The sequence below is a fragment of the Crocodylus siamensis genome, chromosome 4 (genome assembly GCF_052110815.1).
Source record: "Crocodylus siamensis isolate JL-2025a chromosome 4, ASM5211081v1, whole genome shotgun sequence".
NCBI lineage: Eukaryota > Metazoa > Chordata > Crocodylia > Crocodylidae > Crocodylus > Crocodylus siamensis.
In genome coordinates, this window is record NC_143398.1 from 5,647,186 (window position 1) to 5,669,822 (window position 22,637).

Here is a 22,637-nt window from a genome sequence, read left to right on the forward strand (position 1 = left end):
CCGCGGACCGGATAGAATGGCCTGGCGGGCTGCATTTTGCCCACCCCCGCCATACAGAGTAACCCGATCACATGTTAAGGTCAATTTATGGAGTGATAATATAGCAAATACTCCACAAAGATATATTTTTTTAGAAGGCAAAAAAGCTTTTTTATAGTATTTTGCTTTTTTCCATGTATAAATGGCTCATTTGTATCACCCCTTAAAACTGAATATGTGGCATGTCAGGCCTGACCTATGACAAGTCACAACATTTGGCTGAGTGTAGGGATCCAGCCTGGGGCAGCCCCGGGGTCAAGGACACAGTCATCCCCTACACAATCAATGGGATCAGGCTGGAGGCAGCACGAGGTCCAGGACCCAATGCCCCCACCTGATCCTTGAAGGCAAATGGGGAAGACACGAACCCTGTACGAGTCTGGGGCCCATGATATGGGGTATGGGAAGCCAGGAGCTCCCAGTTTCCAGACACCTGTGCCCCATACCATGGATCCTGGTTCATGAAGAGCTTTAAAAAGCAAGACAGCAGCTGGGCAGCAGCCAAGCATTTTAAAACTCTCTAGACACTCAGGCCCAGACAGCAGAGAGAGGCTACCCAGTCTCTGCCTCCTGGCACCCAGGGAGTTTTAAGGAGCATGTTGCAGTAGCTTCCCAAGGCTTCCTGGCCAAGGATGTTAAATCCTGCGTACGGCACTTCTTGCCGAGCTGCCAGGGCGCAGGGATTAGAGGTTCCTGGTGGGGTTTAAAGTCCTCAGCAGGGGGGAGCCCTTTGTCCCCCCACCCTACTACCTGGGAGCAGCTGATCTCCTAGGCCCAACAGCCTGGCCAGGGCTCTTGGGCACAGGGTTTTGACAAGTAACTGCTGGCTTGGCCTTCCAATCCCTGTTCCCAACGCCAGCACCTCCTGCCACGCCCATGTGGTTGGGATTAGGGCATCTCATCCCACTGCACCACTAAACAAATGTGCACGAGGGGCCCTAGATTCCTGTGACAGAGGAGGGTTGTAGCACAGGACCGAATAATTCCCAACTGGAAAAGAAATTTAGCACCGCCAACTTCACCCCTAAGAGGCAGCAGCTTTCATTACTGACATGGGCTGCAGTAACCTTTCATTCACGATGCAATGGGCATCTGCCACAGAGGGAAGCATGGATCAGAGCAGACCAACAAGACATCAGCCCGAGGTATGAAAGGCCTGGTTGGGTCAATGAACCAAGTTCTTAAACAGTAAGACAGGCTGTTACAAGCCTGAAACACTCCCTTACAGCACACCACGTGAAACTCCAGGGAAGATACGAGTCCAAGAGGTTAATAAAGAGAATGGAAACTTTGCAAAACCCAAAAGACCAAGATGCTATTTCAAGCCCCAGTCTATGACTGGCCGTGTAAGAGCCATTCTGTACAAGCTGCATGTAAAGAACTTCAGGCTAAGAAAAAAAAAAACCCTACAGTATTTATACACCACTGATTCAGCAGCAAGGGACATGCATTAAATCGTTAAAAAGAATTGGTGGACACCTTCTGACAAGATGGTGTCCAGCTTCACAGCGCCATGTACCTGGGCAGGTTCTGTGTCGATTGTTAAATCAGCGATACCAATAGTCGAAGAAAACGTCTTCACAAAAAACAGGGGAAAGGATTTTACAGCAACCTGCTGACTTTCATCTTTGCTAAAGCAAGCTCAGTAAAGCTACAGAGGCTGTAGCAGTGAAGAAACACTTCAGAAAACAGTACTGGCCTTACGAACAAACACACACCACGGCCAAAAGGAGGCCCTGCACGAGATCTCCCAACAAGTAACGCCTTAAAATGTGCAAGACCAACATGCCTTTGTTGAAGCCAGCCACCCGTTACATCTAACGGCACGTGGAGCTTCCGTTGTGGTCCATTATAAACATCCAACCGTTGAAGGTCTGTAGCAAACGAATGCTCTTTCACTGACCTCCTCCATGTAAGGCAAATAACAAAGCAGCATGTGACCAGCTGATATCAAAGGGCTACGTAGCAGGATTTCACTACCACTGCAGCAGGGCCAGATCCCACTCCACCTATTGCATGCCTAAGTGGACCTCTTAGGTGTTCAACTGCAATCCAGTTCCACCTTGTCCAAATCCTTTAATGCATCCATTTTTGTGCCATGCCATCATCTTAGCCTTCAACTAAGACTCGAAGAAGCAGAGAGAAGGACCCACCTACCTCGTTTGACCCCAGTACTTTTTCCTGCCATGGCAGGGGGTCGGACTTGATGATCTGCTCAGGTCCCTTCCGACCCTTGAAACTATGAAACCTTTCATGCTACCAGGTTTCACGGGTCTTGAGAAAGGTAAAAGCACCTTATTCCTAAATTCCCCCCTGAAGCACCTTATTCCTAAATAGGTGGAGCAGGATATGGCCCTCGCTCTTAATTCGCTGCAGTCATTTATCAATATGACCCAACTTGATGCACTGGTATGTTAGGTTGTTCCCATGCAAAGTGCCAGCTGAATCAAATGACATCCAACCTCCAGATGGGAATAGCAGAGGAGGTGCAGAAACAAGGAGCATCAGCAGAGCTATATGGGATGCTAAGGACATGAAGAGCAGAAGCTGAAGGTCAAGCCCGCAGGTCCTTAATTAGCAGGCCTGTGGGGCAATGCAGAAATAGAGAAGCAGAGGGTGTTGCGTGTCAAAAGCAGAGTACATTAGCAAAGCAATGGGAGCAGAGGTTGACTAGGAGGTCAGGACCAAGGCGGACCGGCCAAATGATGTTGAGCCCAACACTGGAAGACAAATGGATTCTGCAGGGTAGAAGTGCAGACTGCTGATGTGGGAAGGGCTGGAATAGCAGCGGGTTTTGGAAACCCGTCCTGAGCCGTGGGCAGGGTCCACTGTACTCTCTCATTCTACCCAGCTGCAGCCGTCACAGATTCACGTTCATGAACAACTCCAGACAGCAAAATGAATTAAACAGAAAAGAAAAGGGAAAATCAAAGAATTAAATGGACCATTCCTGGAGTTACATGGCTATTTTAAAATAAAACTCGACAGTCACCTGGGATGCCCCCTGCAGAAAGGCTCTAAACTACAGCTTTGGAGCACTTCATAATGGGCAAAATTGATCAGCTGTCAAATGAAATCTGCACCTCGGCAGCCTTTCCCAAGTCAGGCACAAACAGGTTCAAAAAAGATTTTTGCCAGTTTGACTCATCGCCATATGTCTCCCTGAGCAGCGGGAACAATTAAACCGGAGGTGGAAATGCTCATTGTTTTATAGGAGTGAAGGAGATGCCCTGCCTCTTATCACAGGCACCCAAGCCTGGCAAAGGTCAGCCTTTAATAAGCAGCAGTCTCTGTCCTCAGACACTAACAGTAGATCAGAAACGGTGCAAGAAAAAATAGAAGATGCGCACGCAGCACATGTCGGCTTAAAGCAACAGAGACCAAGTCTGTGTCAATTAAAACGATCTTGGTTCCTCCTCCTCCGGGATGTAAATATTTTCAATATTTGAGAACGGATGAACAATCCCAAAAATGCATCTAGTAGAAGAACCTGAACCACCACCGCCACCAGCAAAAACCTGTTGCTGGGCATCCCACGCAGAACGCGTTCTGGCTAAAGAGACGAGAAAGGCACTCTGCATTGCAAACAGGACAAAGTGTGGGGCCATTCCTGCCTCCATATTCATCCCCCCCTCCTTCCTCACCTCCTTCCAAATTGCTGCTGCCTTAATGGCAATCTCCGAAGCAAAATCAAGAAACAAATTATTTTCTTTCACATAATCCCCCTTTTGCTGTCAAGTGCCTGACCCTGGTTTGATAATCTCATTTCCTGAGAATCAAAATGCTGGAAATTTAAGCTTCCTAGAGTGTTAATTGCAGCCCTGCTCCATTGCTAATCAAAAAATTGGATGTTTTGCATGAAAATGCTGCTCTAATTAATTCTCAGTCATAAAGCGCCCCGGTTTTAATAACCCCTTCTTGATTGGATAGCCTTTGAAGAGACAGTGCAGCTAATCCGCTAAACTAGAAAAAACACACGCAGAGGAAATAATAAGTGGGCTTACAAGGTCTGAACTAGATGATTGCATTAACACTGTCAAACCACAAAAAAGTGATTCTTCCCTCTCCTTCCCACAACCTCAAACAAAAAACCGTGATCCTTCGCATCCTGGGGAGACGAAAGCAGCCACCTGACAGAGGATTAATCATGACCAATAATTTTTCCCTCCTCCTTAACACAACTGAGTTTTTACATCTCCGGCTGTTTATTCCTGCTTTTTTTTCTCTCTCTTTAAGGCATATTTTTAACTGGGATTGTCCACTTGTCATGATGTCTCTTTTAATAAGACAAGAATGCTACTTCTTCCCCTGTCCTTGCTGCCTCTGACTGACACCATATTATCATACACATCTCTAAAAGGTGCTGAACCGAATTTTCATTATACAGAATGTCAAGATTCATTTTTGTCATCAGAGAACACAGCTGGCCTCCTCCGACAGCCCTTTGGTTAATTCAAATAGAACAAGGCACCTACACATAACTGCATTTTCCCCAGACCTGGCCTTAACATCCTGCAAATTTTAATTTACTACTTGTCAGCTGCAGATACCGTTTGCTGCTGCTACTGCTGTTGCTGCCACTGTTTTGCGGGCTCTTGATGGGAAAAGAAAAGTCTTAATTAGCAGCAGTGAGCTTTGATTTCATTAATTACTCCAAAACCCAGCCATAAGGAATTTCCAACTGCAGAACAAGCATGTGCACTATTGATCATCTCTGATAATGCCCAGTCTCCCATGCTGAGTTGTGTAATACTCGTGCCCCGCATGTCCTAGTTGTATGTACCCTGTACCCCAGAGCAAACAGTCCACGAGAGCTCAAATTTGTAGGTTTAATCAAATGCAAGTTCTAAAACTCCACCAAAAAGGCTCTGGGTGCCCTCCAGGCACATTCATCCCTACCATATGAGACCTCAAAGTCCAGGCTTTCCTTGTATACGGTCAAGGACCGTCCACAGCTCCCCTTCCTCCCTGGATTTTCTGATTTTCGAAGGATCTGCTTTAGTCCCTGTAGCTCTACTTGATTCATGCTGCAAAATGTCACGATTGAGAAGTCTGTGGTTGGGACGTGAAAGTCGAGAAACTTTAAGGTCCTGCCCATGCCTACCTGTCTCTACCAGTACAAGTTCTGCCAGTAGAACGTAGCCCGTACAAAACCATCACTTCGGCATTTCTGTTGCAACAGGTGGGCCTACAGAGGACAAAGCGCACCCTGGGAAACCATCAGCTCCTACAGAAGGCACAGGAATTTTCTGTTAAGCCATCTCCATTCATGCATGCATATAGATATAGTACAGGGGTTCAGGCACAGGTCTGGGAATCTGAAGTCTTGGCTTCTAATCCTGCTTCTGGCACAAACTGAGACGGAAGATGAGGCCTTTTACCTTGTCACCCCCATTTCCTGATATGTGAAATCAGGCTAGCGATGCCCCCATCTCAGAGCAGCATAATTATCAAGCAGATTAAAAACACAACAAGTTCAATACAAATGCTAGGCTATATTAGTTCAACATACATCTTCCCAGTAGTTAGGTCTCCCAAGTCCTAGACTAGAGCCCTAAACTGAAATCTTTGCTCCACCCCATACTGACAACGACCCTGGGCAAGTCATTTAGCATCTCTAAGCTTACTTTCCATCTGAGAAAAAGGGGAACAGCACTTCCCTGCCCCTTGCTGTTCTCCACTGCATCTGGAGAACAAACGCATCCAAGCTGTAAGGCACCTGGATATGACGACAGGGATTATACACTTACTACAGGAAGACAGACCTAAGCACTTTCTAAATGCTTGTGCAGGATGGTCCCATTTCCAAAAGGCTGATGACCTAAGGAATAATTAAACTAAAAATCATTCTGTGCATCATATCACACATAACAATCATAGCTCGGGAAGTCAAACAACAATACTGACTTGGCTACACCAAGCGAGACCTGGTGAGCAGGAGCCGGGCAGCTCAAAGAACAAGGAGGCAGCTATACCTTCTTTTCAAAGGGTAAACAGGAAGAAGAACGCCAACTTTGCGGAGTTGGTTTTGCCATCAAGAATGAACTCATAAAGCAAACCAATGAGCTCCCTACCAGAATTAATGAACATCTCATGATTCTCCAACTTAAAATGGGAAGGGAGCCAATATGCCACTGTCATCAGTGTATATGCCTTGACCCTTGATGCCAACAAAACCAAAGAGGAATCCTATGCCACCCTTAACCAAGTCCTTTCTGGCATTCAGGAGGGAGACAGGCTTATTCTTCTTGCCAATTTCACCTCCAGCAGCATCCTTCTTTTGAACCAAACGCGCAGAACATGGACTCACCAACGCCCTGTTCCACCAGAAAAACAGGCATAGGACATCATGGCAACACCCGCTACCCAAACCTTGGCAGTTGACTGACTGCATCACTGTTTGTGCCCGAGATCACAAAGTTGCTTGCATCACCTGAGCTATGCTAGGAGCGGATGACTGTTGGACTGATCACCAACTCATCCGCTCAGTTATGTCATTCAAATTGGCTCCCAAATGACGGCTGCAGCAGAAGCAAAGATCAGCAAAAAAGGACTCAAGGACCCAATCAAGCAAGATCTCTTCCACCACTACCTCAATGAAAAATGTGAAATTCCAGTCAGCAACAATGGGAGAAAGTTGGCAGCACGTGGGGTACCTTTAAGTCCACTGTCATCAGTGCCTGTGAAGAGGCGCCTGGATTCTCTACCAGGAAACATCAAGACTCGTTTGATGAGAACAACCGGGACATCCAAGAGTTGATCAACTGCAAGCGCAACAACATCAACTCCAAGCAAAAGAAACTGAGTCTCCAACAAGCCAAGACAGAAGTCCAAGGGAGGACCCATTATACGAAGAACAAATGATGGCAAGACAAGACAAAGGAGAGTCAACATCTCACTGACATCCAATATATGCACAGTTTTTTCAGTGACAAATGTCACCTACAGTCCGAGCACTCAAGGAACAACCCCTTTGAGACTTAAGGATGGAGGAGACTTGATCAAGGAAAAGGGGAGCCATGCATGCCTGTTGGAAGGAACAGTTTAAAAGACTTTTTCAATTAAAACTGTTGTTAATGACAAGGTTCTCAACTCCATCCCGCAACACCCAGCCAGAATCCCTCCAACCCTTGACAATGTGAGGAACGCCATCAAGCAGATGAAGAATGACAAGGCACCTGGAGCTGATGGGATCCCCAACGAAATCTTCAAGCTCACTTCACAGCTCCATGCCCTCATCTTAAGGATCTGGAAGGAAGAGGAATTTGCAGATGACCTCAGGGACGCAATGACTGTGACAATCTTCAGAAAAGGAGATAAGTCCAACTGTGGAAATTACAAAAGGTTTCACCTTGCTGTCCACCACAAGTAAGATCGTTGCAAGAACCCTCCTGAACCATCTCCTTCCACTTGCTGAAGAGATCCTTCCAAAATCTCAGTATGGGTTTACAGTATCAAGAGCCACAATGGACAAGATCTTCACCGATTGCTAGCTGCAGGTAAAATGCTGGGAGCCACATAAACCCATCTATTGTGGTCTTCTTCGACCTCACAAAAAAAAAACTTATCAGCTCCGTCAACTGAGAAGCGCTGTGGAGGATCCTTCTGAAGTATGGATGCCCAGTGAAATTTGTCACCATTCTTCGTTTGCTCCATGACAGTATGCGAGTGGCCATTCTCAATAACAGATCTATCACAGTTCCCTTTAAGGTTAAGACAGGAGTTAAGCAAGGCTGCATCATTGCTCCACCACTCATGTCAATATTCAATACCGCAATGCTACATCTGACAGCCAACAAGCTTCCAGGCAGAGTGGGGCTACACTACCGAGTGGACGGTAACCTCTTTAAGCACAGCCGACTCCAAGCCAAAATCAAACTCACTACAACCTCAATCGTTGAGCTCCAGTATGCTGACGATGCTGTAGTGTGTGCTCACTCAAAAGCAGACCTTCAAGCAACTGTCGGTGTCTTTACCGAGGCATACGAGAAAACGTGAGTGATGCTTAACAGTGAGAACACGAAGGTCCTCCACAAACAAGCGTCCCAAGATCCGGTAATTCAGATTCACAGCAAGATGCTGGGAAATGTTACGTATTTCCCATACCCCGGAAGCTATCTCGCAGAAGGCTGACGTTGGCAAAGAAATCCAACACCGCCTCAAATGTGCAAGTGAACAGGTGTTTGAAGATCTTGACATCAGATCCGAAACCAAGAGCATGATTTATCAAGTTTTACTTTCCCGGCTCAGTTGAGATATACACTCAGAAGGAGAGCAGAGCGCTTCAAGGACGTCCTCAAGGCCAACTTGAAAAAAATATAACATCCCATGAGTCGATATGGCTCAGGACTACCCCAAATGGAAGAAGAGTCTGCTGCAGGGATTTCAGTACTTTGAAACCTTACAACAATAGAAGATGGAAAAACAGGAGTGGCAGAAACAGCAGGTTGTGGAGTGAACCAAGAACTCAGAGCCACTCACCCCGTACGGAAACGCATGCCTGACTTGCAACAGAGTCCGTCAATCCTGGGTAGGCCTCAGCAGCCATCTTTGGACCCAGAGATGAGACAATTGTGGAAAACAATCATCCTGGACGGTGACAGATTGCTAATGATGACAAAGGGTAATTCTGAGGCACCTAAAAAAAATGCAGTCCTTTAAAACCACTTCCACTAATATATATTTAAACCTCAACAGCGTGCATTAGTCATCTGAACAAAGGACTCGGAGCAAGGCCTCTGAAAACTCTGACCCTAATTCTGCCAGGGTCTTGATATCCCTACTGTGAACCATCTGCCTAGCTAAAATGTTAGCATAATATCCTACTTTGCAAGGATGTGAATAAGTTTAATCAATGCTTAAAGGCTTAGGGCTCCCTCTGATGAAAAAACCAGTGGGCCAAAAATAAAAAAATCAAAGAGCAGCTGTGGGGTCCATTAGCCTCCATAGGAGCCACAGCTGTTCAGATGTTCTTAACATTTCACTCTTGAAAACATGAGCCCAGATATTTGACACTACTAGTTCATATCAAGGTCGACTTCACTAAGGCCTGCACTAGCATAGATAAGAGGGAGGCTGGATGCCATTTTCCACGCTGATCAATACCCTCAAGGCTCTTCACATTTTCACAGCACATAAAATTTCTTTACAAGTTCTCCTGATAAACTGAACTGAGGCCACAGTTCTTCTGAATACGCCATATAACTACACAAACTCCTTTCAGGTCCCCCTTGCCGAGAGAAAATCAGATATATTTAAAAACAGCCCATAACCAACAGCATCTTTGACAAAATGAGGCCGGGCTAGAAATTATCAGCAACCAAGCATCGTTGTGCTAGGTGTCTGCTGGCAAGATGTTTTATGCCCAGAGTAATTTCCGACTTCAGGTGTTCTGAATCCTGCGCACACAGGAATACCCACTGGTAAGCAAGATAATCAGCTCTCATTCACAACTTGCTTAAGAGAAGGCAACAAAGAAGTAACCAACTGTGCTTTAATTTTTGGCTCTCTTTTTCCTGGATTTTTATTTTTGTAACTTCGAGTTGTCTCCAAAATCCTGCTCCTCTTTGCTGCCTCCCTTCAATCCTGGCATAAAACACACACAAACTGCGGCCGTGTGCGTTTCTGAAAGGCAGACTCCAGTACCTTCCACACCGTGCAGCTGTGCTAGGAGCCACATGAATACCAACAGTGAGAATTTGTGGACTATGTGCATGTACCGCACCAAGGACTCCAGATCTGGATTGTGGTTTTAGGCCAATGGTTTTCAACCTTTTTTCATCTGTGGACCTCTAAAAATTACAAATGGATGTGTGCACCCTTTGAATTGTAAGTGTGTGTAGTCACATACTTTTGACTGATCATGGTCATTTTTCATGGACCCCTCAGATATAGTCTGCAGACCCCCAGGGACCTGCAGACCACACACTGAAAACAGTTGTACGCATTACTGTAAAAACAAGTAGACTCGTCATGATTTTTTTCCAGGATGGGGGGGGGGGTCAAGTAAAAATTTTTAAAAAGCAATACAAGGAAAAAAGCAACATCCTTCCACATCCTGGCGAAGGCCTGAAGAAGGGAACAACTGCCCAAAAGCTTGCAAAGAACTTTGCTCCAACTACTTAGTTGGTTTAATAAAAGATATCACATCTACCCAAAGAACCACGTCTGTATGTCCTTAGACCAACACAGCTACAACCAAAAACCCTGCATCTTCCACATCCTAAACTCATCCAGTACAATAAGAGCCAGGATTTCAAAGCAACTGCAAAGATGCTCTCTCCCCTATTGGACTGGCCCGAGACCATTTTTATCCCTAGAAATTCCATTTCCAAAGCACCGTGTAAACAAATGCGATGCTCTGATGCCACAGCCAGCAAAGCAAATAAAACTCTGGCTTCCATCTACCGATCCAGCTCAAGCAAGACCCTAGAAGTCATCCTCCCGCTTTACCCTGCCTTGGTGAGACTGCAGCTAGAGTACAGAGTCCAATTCTGGGCTCTGCACTTTAGAAAGGATGCGGAGACGCTTGAGAGAGTCCAGAGGAGAGCCATGGACATCATTAGAGGTCAAGAAAATCAGGCCTTATGAGAAGAGGCTGAGAGGCATGGGACTCTTCAGCCTGGAGAAGCAAAGGCTCAGGGGGGCCTTGGTGGCAGTCTATAAGTATATCAGAGGTGTGCATCAGAAACTGGGAGAACGACTGTTCAACAGGGCATCCCAAGGGAAGACAAGGTCTAACGGTTGCAAACTGCTGGAAGACCATTTTAGACTGGACATAAGGAAAAACTTCTTTACTGTCTGAGTCTCCAGAGTCTGGAATAGAATTCCCCCAGAAGTCATGCAAGCAGCTACCCTGGATATCCTTAAGAAACACCTGGATGCTTATCTAGCTGGGATCATCTGATCTCAGCTGACTTCCTGCCCCCTGGGCAGGGGGCTGCACCCGATGATCTCACGAGGTCCCTTCCAGCCCTGATGTCTATGAAGTCTACGAAATGAAACAGACTGGGGACATAATGTTCATGCACGGCAACTACCAAGCAGACACCCCTGAAATGGATTGCAGCAGCTTTGACAATGCACAGCAAGATGCAATCGATTTAAGGCTGATAAAAGGAACACTACCCAAAGGAAAGTGTGAGCAGTTCTTAAATGTAATTTTCACAACTGGAATCTGACCAAGAAACTAAGATAACAAGCCCACTCTTGCAAAGAGAACAAAAAAAGAAAAGCATTATGGGAATTTTAATGAACATAAGCGATTAGTTTAGTTGTAGAACACATGCAAAAACAATATCCAACACAATCATACCCCTGCCACCAGGCTGTACAAGCTCAAAGGCAGGAAATCGATTTTCTAAACTTCAGGGTGTTTTAAAATGACAGAATTCTTCCAAATAACTTGACACGACTTAAACAAAAGCAAAGCAATCCAGGGCCTGGTTCGTCTACCACCGATTGATTTCAAAAGGATCAAACTTTAAAACATGCATGCTTCCAACCCTAACCCACGTGCAACGGGGGCTCTGCCAACAGTGGGTGATCACATATTTCAGGCCACAAGCAAAAAGTTAAAGACAAAGTGTCACCTCTCCTTTTGTGCATTATAAGGCAATTTAAATTAAATTCCCATTTCAAGAATTTGCCATGAATTGAATATTTAGGGGATGGTTGTACAGAAACTGATACTCTGAAGATGCTTTCGGCAGATTTCCACTCCTACCTCAACATTGCACCTTTCCTCCCTAAGGCCACAGTCTGATTTCATAGACATTAGGGCTGGAAGGGACCTCAGGAGATCGAGTCCAGCCCCCTGCCCAAAGGGCAGGAAGTCAGCTGGGGTCATAGGATCCCAGCAAGATAAGCATCCAATTTACTCTTGAAGGTGTTCAATGTAGGTTCAATGTCTGTGGATAAGACTATTGAGAAGAGAAACTTGCAGGAGTCTGGTCTTCAGAGGAAAGATGGCCACATGCCAGCCTTGGCCCAACCTGACTGAATAATTCAATTATTTTTTAAAAAGTAAAACTGAAATGCAGATCTTGCTGTGGCCCAGGGCTCAAGTAGATAAATGGACTAGTTGAAAGGGAACAGCAGTTTCTAATGGGAAGAGAGAGGCTTGAACATTTTTATCATAAAAAGTTAAGAGGGAAAACTTCTCTCTGTGGCTAAATAGCAAACATTTCTTGCAAAGTTCACCTGTCTCCATCCTTCCTGAGCCCCTCCATTCAAACTTCTCATGTCCTCTTGCATCATATTCAAGCTCTTAATCCTCATCCCCAGCCACATTTGGGAATCTTGAACCCAAGCACAGATCTAGTTATGGATCTATAAGGCCCACACATTTCCATCCCAATCTTAGGTTAATCCTTGTGCTTTCTCCTTCCCATCGTCTCTAGCACTATACCTAGGGCGGTCTCCATGGCTATCTATCAAGTATCCTCTTCTGTCCTACTGATGTTCCCCTAAAACACACTTCTTTTCAGAAATCCTCCTCCCCCCCATTTCTCTTCAAAGTGTTGTCCCCCAGCCTGTCCTCCTTTGGGGACTCCTTACAGGATGAGGACTTAAAGGAGTTAGCTATTCAGAGCAACATTTCTCATGCAGGTTGGAAAAGCTGGGTTTTTGATTGTAGCTGGGTTGGTCCAAGACACAGGCTGGCACGGTTCCAAGTAGATGTGAGATTTTCTTATTAAAAAGTAGTTGGAAAAAAGTTCTTAGCAAGCTTTCAGGTTGGAAAAGCACATGCCATAAAGGAACAGCTCCATGCAAAAATAGCTCTCAAAAGTAACAGTGGCATAATTAAAAACCCGAACGCTTCCACAATTCATCCCAACACCTGGGTCTGAAGACAAGTAGGTGGGATAGGTTAATACTACTGTTTTCTAGCGTGTTTTTAGTCCATATAAGATTAATTGAAAACCAGCCTAGTCATGAAGCAACAGACTGATTCTCCTTGAAGATGGCAGTTGGAATAACACTTGCTAGACCTAGAGCCCTGGAGGGAAATAGCAAGACTGTCGTGGGTGGAGGGCTCTTCCCTGGTGGTAACTTCTCTCAGGATCTCCTGGTTTCCTAGAGATGAGACCTGTTACTCCATCAACAGCAGGATGCAGTTGTTTGTATTGGAAAATGAAAGGCAAGGGACACGCTACATAGTACTTTGAAGACTGTTGTACTGCACTGGACAACTCAACTGAATTAAGAATGGAAAATGTTACATTAGAAAGGCAAGGATTTTGCTAAATTTGAGAGCAGAACTGTACAATTGCAACAGGAAAAAACTTTTGCAGTTCCCTTCTGCGTGGTATCTGATCACCTCCGCTTAGTACGGCAGTGTTTTACTTATCCTGTTCTCTAATGGGATTTAATACAGCCACAGAGACATCATCATGTCTGTCACCACGAGCAAGTGCATATGACACATTTCTACTGCTCACAACTAACCTGCAAGGTGAAGGGCTGTTTGGTTGGATTCTTCTTAAGTGGGCCTTGACTGTGATAAGGCACCTCAAAAAGAGTATCTTCACCTCTCCCTTTTTCTGATGAGCTACCAAATCACAATGAGGGACAATTATCAATATCAAATATCTATCTTAGGGTTTATACGGAACCAACTGCGTTCCAGGCTAGAACTCGGTCACTGCCCATAACATTTGGGCAATAATGGCTTCAAACAGAGGTTTCATATCGCACTCATTACATGGTGACAAATGCAGTATAAGAAGCTAAATCAGTTATACAGAGCCAAACCAACTTGGATTTTTGTACAGATATTTTTGTGAAGATCTTCTCTAATATCTCACCCATTTTGATTCTTGCAAAACAAGATCTCCCTTGTAGGATACAGCTGACAGGAAGAAGCTTGCAATTGTGCTGTGTTCGGTGGAGAGACACCTCTATACCTATTTGTACAACAGTATGCACAAACCATTTTGCACAAACAACACAAGCCAGTAAGAATAATCGCAGCTCTCCAAATCCACCATTAAAAAAAAAAAGTATGCACATTTAAGAGGGTGACAGAAACCTTCCTCCTTCTAGCAGCTGAGCCATGTAAAGTAGTGTGTGCCCCTCAATGCCACAGAGCTGGTTCTTTAGCTCAAAGCAGACTCAGGCTTTCAGACACAAAAGGTCGCAAGCTTCAGTCCATGGAAATAATCTAACACAACATTTGCCACAAACTGTATGGAAATTAAATTTCAGGTGAGGAAGCAAACATCAAGCTTTCAAACATGTTATTTATATTAAGATTCTTCTCCATTTCAATTATGGTTTGAATAGTGTCCTTTTTGAACTCAAACCTTTAGCATATAGTATGAGGTTGGGGGGCGGAGGGGGAAGAAATGCACAAGTTTTCCCCACCTACTTCGAGTGAATAAAAGATTACGAGCTGACCAGGTTTGCAGAGTCCTGCACTACAGCCTTACACATGGTTAGCTCGACAGATGCTACCAATTTCTGAGGCCAGCATAGGGAAGGCCTGTACATTCTTGGCAAAAGGCATCAACCAAGCGAACGAGCGATCCAGCTGCCCACCTTGAAGTTCTCCGCTCCTGCTGTACAGCTCCCGTCTCTGCTCGCGCAAGTAGGCGCTCATGCTAATAGCATGGGAGGCCGACTCAAACCTGCAATAAAAAGAATCCAGTCAGTCCACTAACACACAGCTTCTTTTCTGCAGACACAGGCCAGAGCTACAGCAGGAGGACTCTGCAGGTACACCGTACTACACCAGAGCGCACAATACAGACTGCTGCTGTCGATGCTGTATTTTTGCCAACACAGTCTATTCTAGCCTTCCCCAAGGAATATAACCTCTGCTGGCAAAAACACAGCAAAGCTAGAATGGTTGCCAATTCTTGCGCTTTCTCTTTCCCATCCTTTCTACCACATCATCGCTCCCCTGGCTGGCCGAACCAGCCTGGCAAGTCAGCAGCAGAAACTGCCACACAGGACAAGCTGTTCCATTCGACCAGGTAAAAAAGTTACCATTATCGTGTCACCAAGAAGCGAGGTGCATTTGAACAAGAAATGAACCAGCAAACCGGTGGAACCCACAGAACCCCATCCCTGCACGGACAACATCCCAGATGTTAACAAAGAAATGCTGAAGACACCGAGTGAATGCCAACAACACTTTTCTGGAAAACTGGGAGGAGCACAATATGCATGTCTGGGTTTTCTTGCTCTAGCAGTTGGCAAGACAGACCCACTGGGGATGGTCTGTGGAAGGATCCACACTGGTGAGGATCTACCTCAAATGCTGTCAGCAGTAGCAGTTGGGGAAAAGGTAGAAAGCAGCAGTCTTCCAGTTTCCCAATCAGAGAAAGGAGCTACACCCAAAATACTAAACCTTGGACACCTCCTCTCTGGAGAGCAAGAGCAGCCAAGTATGAAGGCTTTGGAGACTCGCCTCACCCTCTTCTTCACAGCTCTGAAACCCAGACATTGCATTTTTCCCCTCTCACTTCCAGTATTAGCACTGGTTGTCAGGTTTCCAAATCACAACCATCTGCCTCATCTCACAGGGCTCCTCATTTCCTCCCTCCCCTTTTTCTTGGTCCTTCTACTAGGTTCCAGGTCCTCACTCCCATCTCTTACTCAGGGACACCTTCCCACCTCCTACACCTCTTTTATTCTATCAATTATTTGTGGTTGAGTTTCAAAACAGTTTGGTTAAATAGAAATAAAACAAAATGTTTCAGCTAATAGGTTGAATGCTCCAATGCTTGTGAAATGTGTATTTATCATTGTGCTGCTTGTACATCTGATCCCGTTCCGGCTTTCTTTCACAGGAGGGCATGTGCCACGTGGCATGCATCTGCTCTCCACTGGGAGCTACTACAGTAGTAACTGCTATATACAGGGAGGCCTTTTATGTGAGGAGCTCAAAATCCATTAAATTAGCTATGCTATTGTACAAACTTACGAGTCCTAGGCCCACTTCACAGATGGGGAAAGTGAGGCACAGAACAATTACACAGATTGCCCATGTGCCAGCAAGTCGGTCTCAGAGCAGGGAAAAGAGTGTGAAGTCCTGACACGTCCTGTTGCACTGCTAAACCGTGCTCCTCTTCTGAGACATGCTATCCAGCAGCTACAAGATTAGCTTCCGGGAACAGATCCCAACCTCTTACATATCAAACATCTCTATCAGTCTGAGAGTGAGTGAGGCTTCATCTTCTGTTCAACTGATTTCCAAAGCGAGGAATCTAAAAGCAGATATTCTTATGACAAGCGGATGACTTCTCTAAATTGGAAACAGGTGATGAAAATGCAAGAAAGAGAGCCTTGCAGTCTGGAGAGAGGAAAAAGCCCCACTAAAGATGGAAAGGACGAGAAGAATAACACTTTATCAAACATGTACATCCCTTGACGGCCTAAGAAATTCCATTTCAACGGAGAGATTTCCATAGATATAGTGACAGCTGACAGGAGGCAGATAACAGAACGAGAGATCCCAATAAGCACTGCTGTCACCAAGGTGCTAGCAGTGACTTAGTGACAAGGGTAGGAGTGCTAGGAGGTGTGCTGTTATTATTTGGTTAGGCACCTTCACTTTAACCAATTATACCCAACTTCATCCTTACCCGACAGAAATGAGTGTGCACAGGCTTCAGGCACTGCATGCGAAACAATATTTTTCTCCAACCAAGAGAAGCAGAGGACACTGTAGGATTAGTGTGATAAGCCATGGAGGAAGGCTGAACAGCCCCATGTTGCTCCAAAGCATGCCACCTGCAAGCCATTTTAGGTAGAGAATTCATCCAGAGAGGAGCCTGGACAACCTCCTGGAGTATGGAGTTGTGGGGGTAGGAAGGATTTGGCAGGAGGCAAAACGGTGGCAATGAGGACCATCAGCAGCCCACCGGAGTCAGCCTGATGTCAGGTGAACTGGCTGGCTAGCCGGCAACGTGCCAGGGATCATCATTTCACTGTGTATGTTGAGATGCAATTATGTGCACCCTGGGCCTGGCAAACGGACCTCTGAGGCACCACTAGCAAAGAAAAAGTATCTGCACTAGTGGTCTCAGAAACAGGAGAGCAGAGACGGCTAGCTGATTCTTAACAGTTAAAAGAAAGCTGGGAGCCAACTTCAGCTGTAAGTCATTTCCAAGCGAGTTATGCAGAAGCCAGTACACTTGCCTTCCCCTGCTCAATAAAAACAGTGGCTCCAGCAAGGCGAAAAAGCAGTAACAAGAAGCAGGTCTGTCCCCAAGGGTTCAAGGCCACCAGAAGGAATGCAAGCCACTCGCGTTTCTGTAGTCCTCTTTGGAAATGACTGTAGCAAACAACAAAGAATCAATGTACAGGTTTGGGGCAGGAAGAGATCTCAGTTGAGTTCCAGCTATGGCAGTTTACTTCCATCTGAAGCCTGGCATACCCTAGTATACATGTCTGAAACTGCTTTTAGCAGTGCATGCTCTGGACAATCTCAGGTGTGGCTCCGGCAACGGGGCAGAACTTACTTGAACAGAGGGTTTTTCGGCCTTTGAGGTTTCTTCTTTGCAAAGAACGATGCAAACTCTCGCCCCGAGCTGGCATAGCTGAGCTGAGCGGATGGCTCCGAGGCAGTCCGAGTGTTCTTCATATCCAAATATTCAGTCAGCAGCATCTGGGAGCAGAGAGGAAACGGAAAGGGTATTTGAAACAGACCAGCAATGCAGATCTTGCTTGCAAATCCTCAGCGGCTTAAAAGCCTGCTGCTGGTCTGAAGAAAATACGACAGCTAGTAAAATTGGCAAAAGTGCATAAATGACTTGAGTCCTATTTTCAAATAGGGGAGGCACTTAGGAACCAAGATCTACTGACTTTCTGCCATGGAGAAATATTGCCACAATTCCCCACCGCTGCCAAGGCAGGTTCAATTCCACTAACAGCAACATTTCAAATTCAACCGTAGCCTGGCAGCTAACACTTACAGATCTACTATTACTACCAGGGTTGTGTGTGTCGTCGCGGCACTTAAGAATATAAGGGCTTCCCACCTTGCTAATCCCAGTGGATTAGCTCTCCGAGACATCAAACCAATGGTCTCCAACAGGGATCAGTACTGGCACCTCTCCTTTTCTATCCGTACTTTGATGACCTGCCTGCGACCGGCTCAATGAAAGTTGATTTACACTGATGACCGCACCTTTCCCACCCAAGCTTGTGACTTGAAGCGTGGAATTTGCACCTGATGGAGACGTGCAACTGATGGATGACTGAGGATCAGACTCCTCCTCAAAGGACAGGAAAGTCTAGACTGGTCCAGGAGGGAGAGAACATCCATGAGGCTTCCTGAATGCAGTGGGTTTAACTCTGGCCTCCTGCGAGATTACTCTGTAACCTGGTAGAGCCCAGAGATCCCCAAGAGAAAGAGGATCTGCCACAACTTGCTATTTAAGTCTGAGCTACCTGGTCAAATATTAAATAAGTCCAATCACTCTGCACCTAAGCCCCAGGTTGAAACATGTCGGCAAGAGAGAGCTGAGATGAAGTGGAAAGTGTTACTCAGAACTGAAATCTGAAATCCAACTAATGATTTCTACCTGCACGCACTATGATCCTGTGTAAAATTAAGAATCGAGATGAAAGCAGTTGGTGTATTCCCGGTCCAGTCAAAACGAATGTGTTGCATGCAAAGGGTCCTATACTGTAAAATAAAATTGCATGGCATGATTTCATACATCACCTCTAAATGACTGCCAGACCAAATGCCCTTCTTTTAAACCAATAAAAATTGGATTTTTGCTTTGTCTAAAAAGTGAAACAAAAAAAAATCCAGGTGTCAGAGTGAATTCTCTTCCCCTAGTTAACACCTCCTCTAGTCCACTTCACTACAAGTCGGTCTAAAGGACCGTTGCAAAAATCCCCGTTCCCTTCACTGAAGGGAGCAGGGAGCGGCCGGAGTTATCAGGTAATACGGACTGGGTCGGCAGTTAACAATTAGGAATGGCAATAAATCCCTGCTCATTCATCCTTTGCTTCCCCCTCCCCTTTCTTCACACCTCCAATACAGCTTGCTTTTCTCATTACGTACAGAAACTTGGGTGCATGCATTCGGAAAACTTTAGGCATTTCAGGCCACTGGTAATGCATTTCACGCTATTTTGAACAAACTATATCCAACCAAAGAGTGTGGAGTGTAACAGAGAAGAATACACGAATAGTGTGCTGCCTGTATTTAAACAAATTACAAAGAAATAATATCTAGGCAAATGATACCATGCCACTAATCGGAAACGATCGAGCATTGCTCTAAAAAGACACAGCATAATTAAATAAAGATAACTTGATTTAAATTCCTAACATCGCTCAATTAAAACTTCACCTGAGAGAAAGCTTTTAAATGCATACATTATTGTTGCAGTATAAAAACAATCACTGCACTAATTTTTCTAACAGTAATTTAGCAGTTGTGCTCTGTATTCTCTAGTTGGCTCTTTGCCTTGCTTGCTTGAATTAACCTCCAAAATCACCATAAAAATGCCATTTTAAAAACTTTTCCAAAACAGGAAAGGGGAGGAAATCACTTAGCAATTTTACTCGTTCCACAAAGAGTGCTGTTTCATGTTGATGATATCACCGAACCCAGTGACGGTAAGAAAAGGGGCATTTACGTACAACTTTGTGATTTACTTAATGGAGGAAAAGGTTTGGTCTCCAATGTAAATTGATGCAAGAGGCAAGGGTTCCTTTTATTGGACAAACTATGTCGTTGGGATGAAGTCGGACAAGCTTTCGAATGCAAGACGTTCTTCATCAGGTCGCACATCGACGAGTTTCTTTAACCTTCACCCCAACGATTTCCGGACCACCATGGCTACATTACCGTTACACTAACGTGAATTTAGAAAGCGAACGAGTTATAGCTGTAACCGGGGTGATACGGCATGCATTAGCACTGGTGGGTAAGTCAACACTTACAGGATTCATAAGATGAACCCAGCGATTTCAAATAGGAATCCAAAGGATCTCCAGTGGTCAAAAAAAAAAAAAAAAAAAAAGCCTGCGCGCACTGCAAGGTAGCAGCACAGGAAACACCTGAATGTGCAGCACACGGTGCCACAGATGGGTCTGCGGGGTCACATATCGCATGGCCACGCTTGTCTGGATGTGGCCACTGAAGCCAGCTCTGGCATGGCTTCACAAGGGACAAGCCTCTGGCCTGGGACCCTAGCTCCTTTTGTCCCTTGCTTTCCCGATGATCTGTCGCACCCCCACCACAGAGACCTCCTCCTTCGCAGTCAGACCCCAGGAAGGCTGCTGCTTTCTTCTCCTATTTATTAAAATTTTTACAGAAAAGCACTGTCACACTGAGCCCATCCAAAGTGCTTCCCATCACAGCAACAAGCTAGAATTCAACCCACTTAGTCTCCTTCATCGCATCCAGGCATTTTAATTGCTGATATGGCTTAACAACATATTGCGGGATCCGTTCCCCATTGCACTACTCGGTGCTTACTTTTTCTGCCTGCCCTCACTCATCTCACCAGTTTCTGCTTCTTTCACCCCAGCATTGCCAAGGGCTCTGCCCCTACATGCAGCTTCAATAAACACAATTTTTCAACATTTGAAATCAGGAGCTTGTGCATGTACTTACTAAAAGCCAGTCCTGTAGAATTTTAAAAATCTATAAAAAAAACACATTTTTCTGCCTATCAAAGAGAATAGGAGTTCTTCCTGACAATGAACTAAGGGACTGCAGGCTTAGGTCCTATATCATTTGATTAGCAGTTGCTAAGCCATCAATCAAAAACCTCGTTACACATTAATCACATGCACATAGGGCAAGATTTATGAGCGACTGGAAAGTTTGCAACATCCCATCCATCTACAACAAGGACTTTTGACTTCCTGCTCAACAATGGCTGAATGCTGCCATTCAAGCATTGCTCGCATCAGTATCAACTACAAGGCTGAGCACAAAGCTATCCTCAGCCTGATTTTTGGATGGATATCCTAGAGAAAGGCATGGGCAAACTTTTTTTTTTTTTCCAATAAAAAAAAAGGAGTGATTATGGCTTTTGGTGGTTATTGAAGCCATGAAAGTTTAAAAAGGTTGCATCACTGTGTGCATGTTTTCTTCAGCACTGCCCTTCTAACAACCTCCAACATACTGTACCAAGGCAAAGCAAAAGGCCTACCTGAGTCAAAACAGGCTCCATGAGTAGCATGGTTAAAGGTCAGCAGTTGCCGCATCCACCTGCACACAAGGAAGTGATGTGGCTAGCATCAGGTCCGGCTGCCCGACTCTGAATGACCCCAGACACCCAGCTTTCAATGCAGCCCTGGAGCAAATTTACACTTGCGTCTCTGGAGCCATAACAACAAGGACATTGCGACCACCCTGACCCCATGCCACAAACGTGACTTGCAAGCTCTGAGAGGAAGAGACGATGCCTTGCCTACATGCCCAGCGGTGCAGAGAAAGACCGCCCCAAGAAATGCAGGGACTCGGAAAATGTGGCTTTGTATTATTAGCTCTGCCACAGTTTTATCATAAGAACGTGACAAGTCAATGCACACTGTTGTGCTTCATATGCCAGCGTGTGAAAACCAGGTTAACGCTACATTTGCCTGCCTACCACTACAGGTTGCTGCAAAAGTAACTTCGTTAAGTATTACTAATACTTCTCCTTTTTAAGATACAGCCCAAGGCAGGGCTCTGGGAGCCTAAACCCACAAACAAAAATATCACAACAGACAGACTAAGCATAGCAGAATCAGGAAAGAGAAAGGATGGGTGTTACAGTGTGCCCAGACAGGCAAAAAAGCAAGCTCTGGCAGACAAAGTGGACCAAGATCCAGACCAGAGGATGTCTGCCACAAAAAGCCCCGATGCTGGCTCCATCACATATGTACTGGGAATGCTCCTGCTTGAGCACGCCTGCTGATCTCAGTTGTGGCAGCCTAACACGAAGGTGGAGGTGTACCGCACGCAACTTGATCCCAAACCATTTTGGGGGAATTATTAATTAAAACCAAGAGTTTGAATTTTACCCAACAGCTTACTGGTAACCAACACAGCTCACGAAGCTCTGGTACAAGGTGCTCCCGACACACAACGCCACTTCAACAAAGCAATGGTGCATTTCATGAGATGACAGTGACCTGCCATCCCATTTCAACGCTAACACAAAAACGGGTTTAATAACAGCTACTGAACTGAAGAGACTTCCAAAATCAGCAGGTTCAGAAAAATGGTATCCAAGGGACTTAGAAGAGCTAGCCAAAGCAATCGCTGAATCATTGACATTAGCTTTCAGTACGACTTGGGAGACTGTGGGGGTTCCAGAAGATCAAAAGAAATCTAAGGTTGTGCCTATCTTTTGAACCAGGTAAATGTGAAGACCAAGGCAATTCTAGGCTTGTCAGCCTATCACGGGCAACCTACGAGAACAGCTAAGAAGCTACTCTAAAGCAGAATTAAAGGCAGGCAACTACATTACTTAGCGAATTTATGGAAAATGAAATGTTGCCAACGTTATGCAATTAGAAGTTTGGCCAAGTTTTGATCCTATACCATTTGATACCTTGGGGGAAAAAAAAAAAAAAAAAGGTGACCTGGAATGAGTAGGGATAATGAATTAATTTAGGCTGGAAATTGG

At 45.3% G+C, this 22,637-nt stretch overlaps 1 protein-coding gene across 1 annotated transcript in view; it reads right to left on the bottom strand.

The window, feature by feature from the left end:
* EXOC4 (exocyst complex component 4) overlaps window positions 1–22,637 on the bottom strand; it is a 577,394-nt gene that overhangs the window by 400,871 nt on the left and 153,886 nt on the right. Inside the window, exons 8-9 of the mRNA XM_090041546.1 lie at window positions 17,511–17,656; window positions 14,581–14,669 (exon numbers count right to left, since the gene is read on the bottom strand). Of these exons, the coding sequence (XP_089897672.1) occupies window positions 14,581–14,669; window positions 17,511–17,656 (235 nt within the window). The remainder of the gene's footprint in view (window positions 1–14,580; window positions 14,670–17,510; window positions 17,657–22,637) is intronic.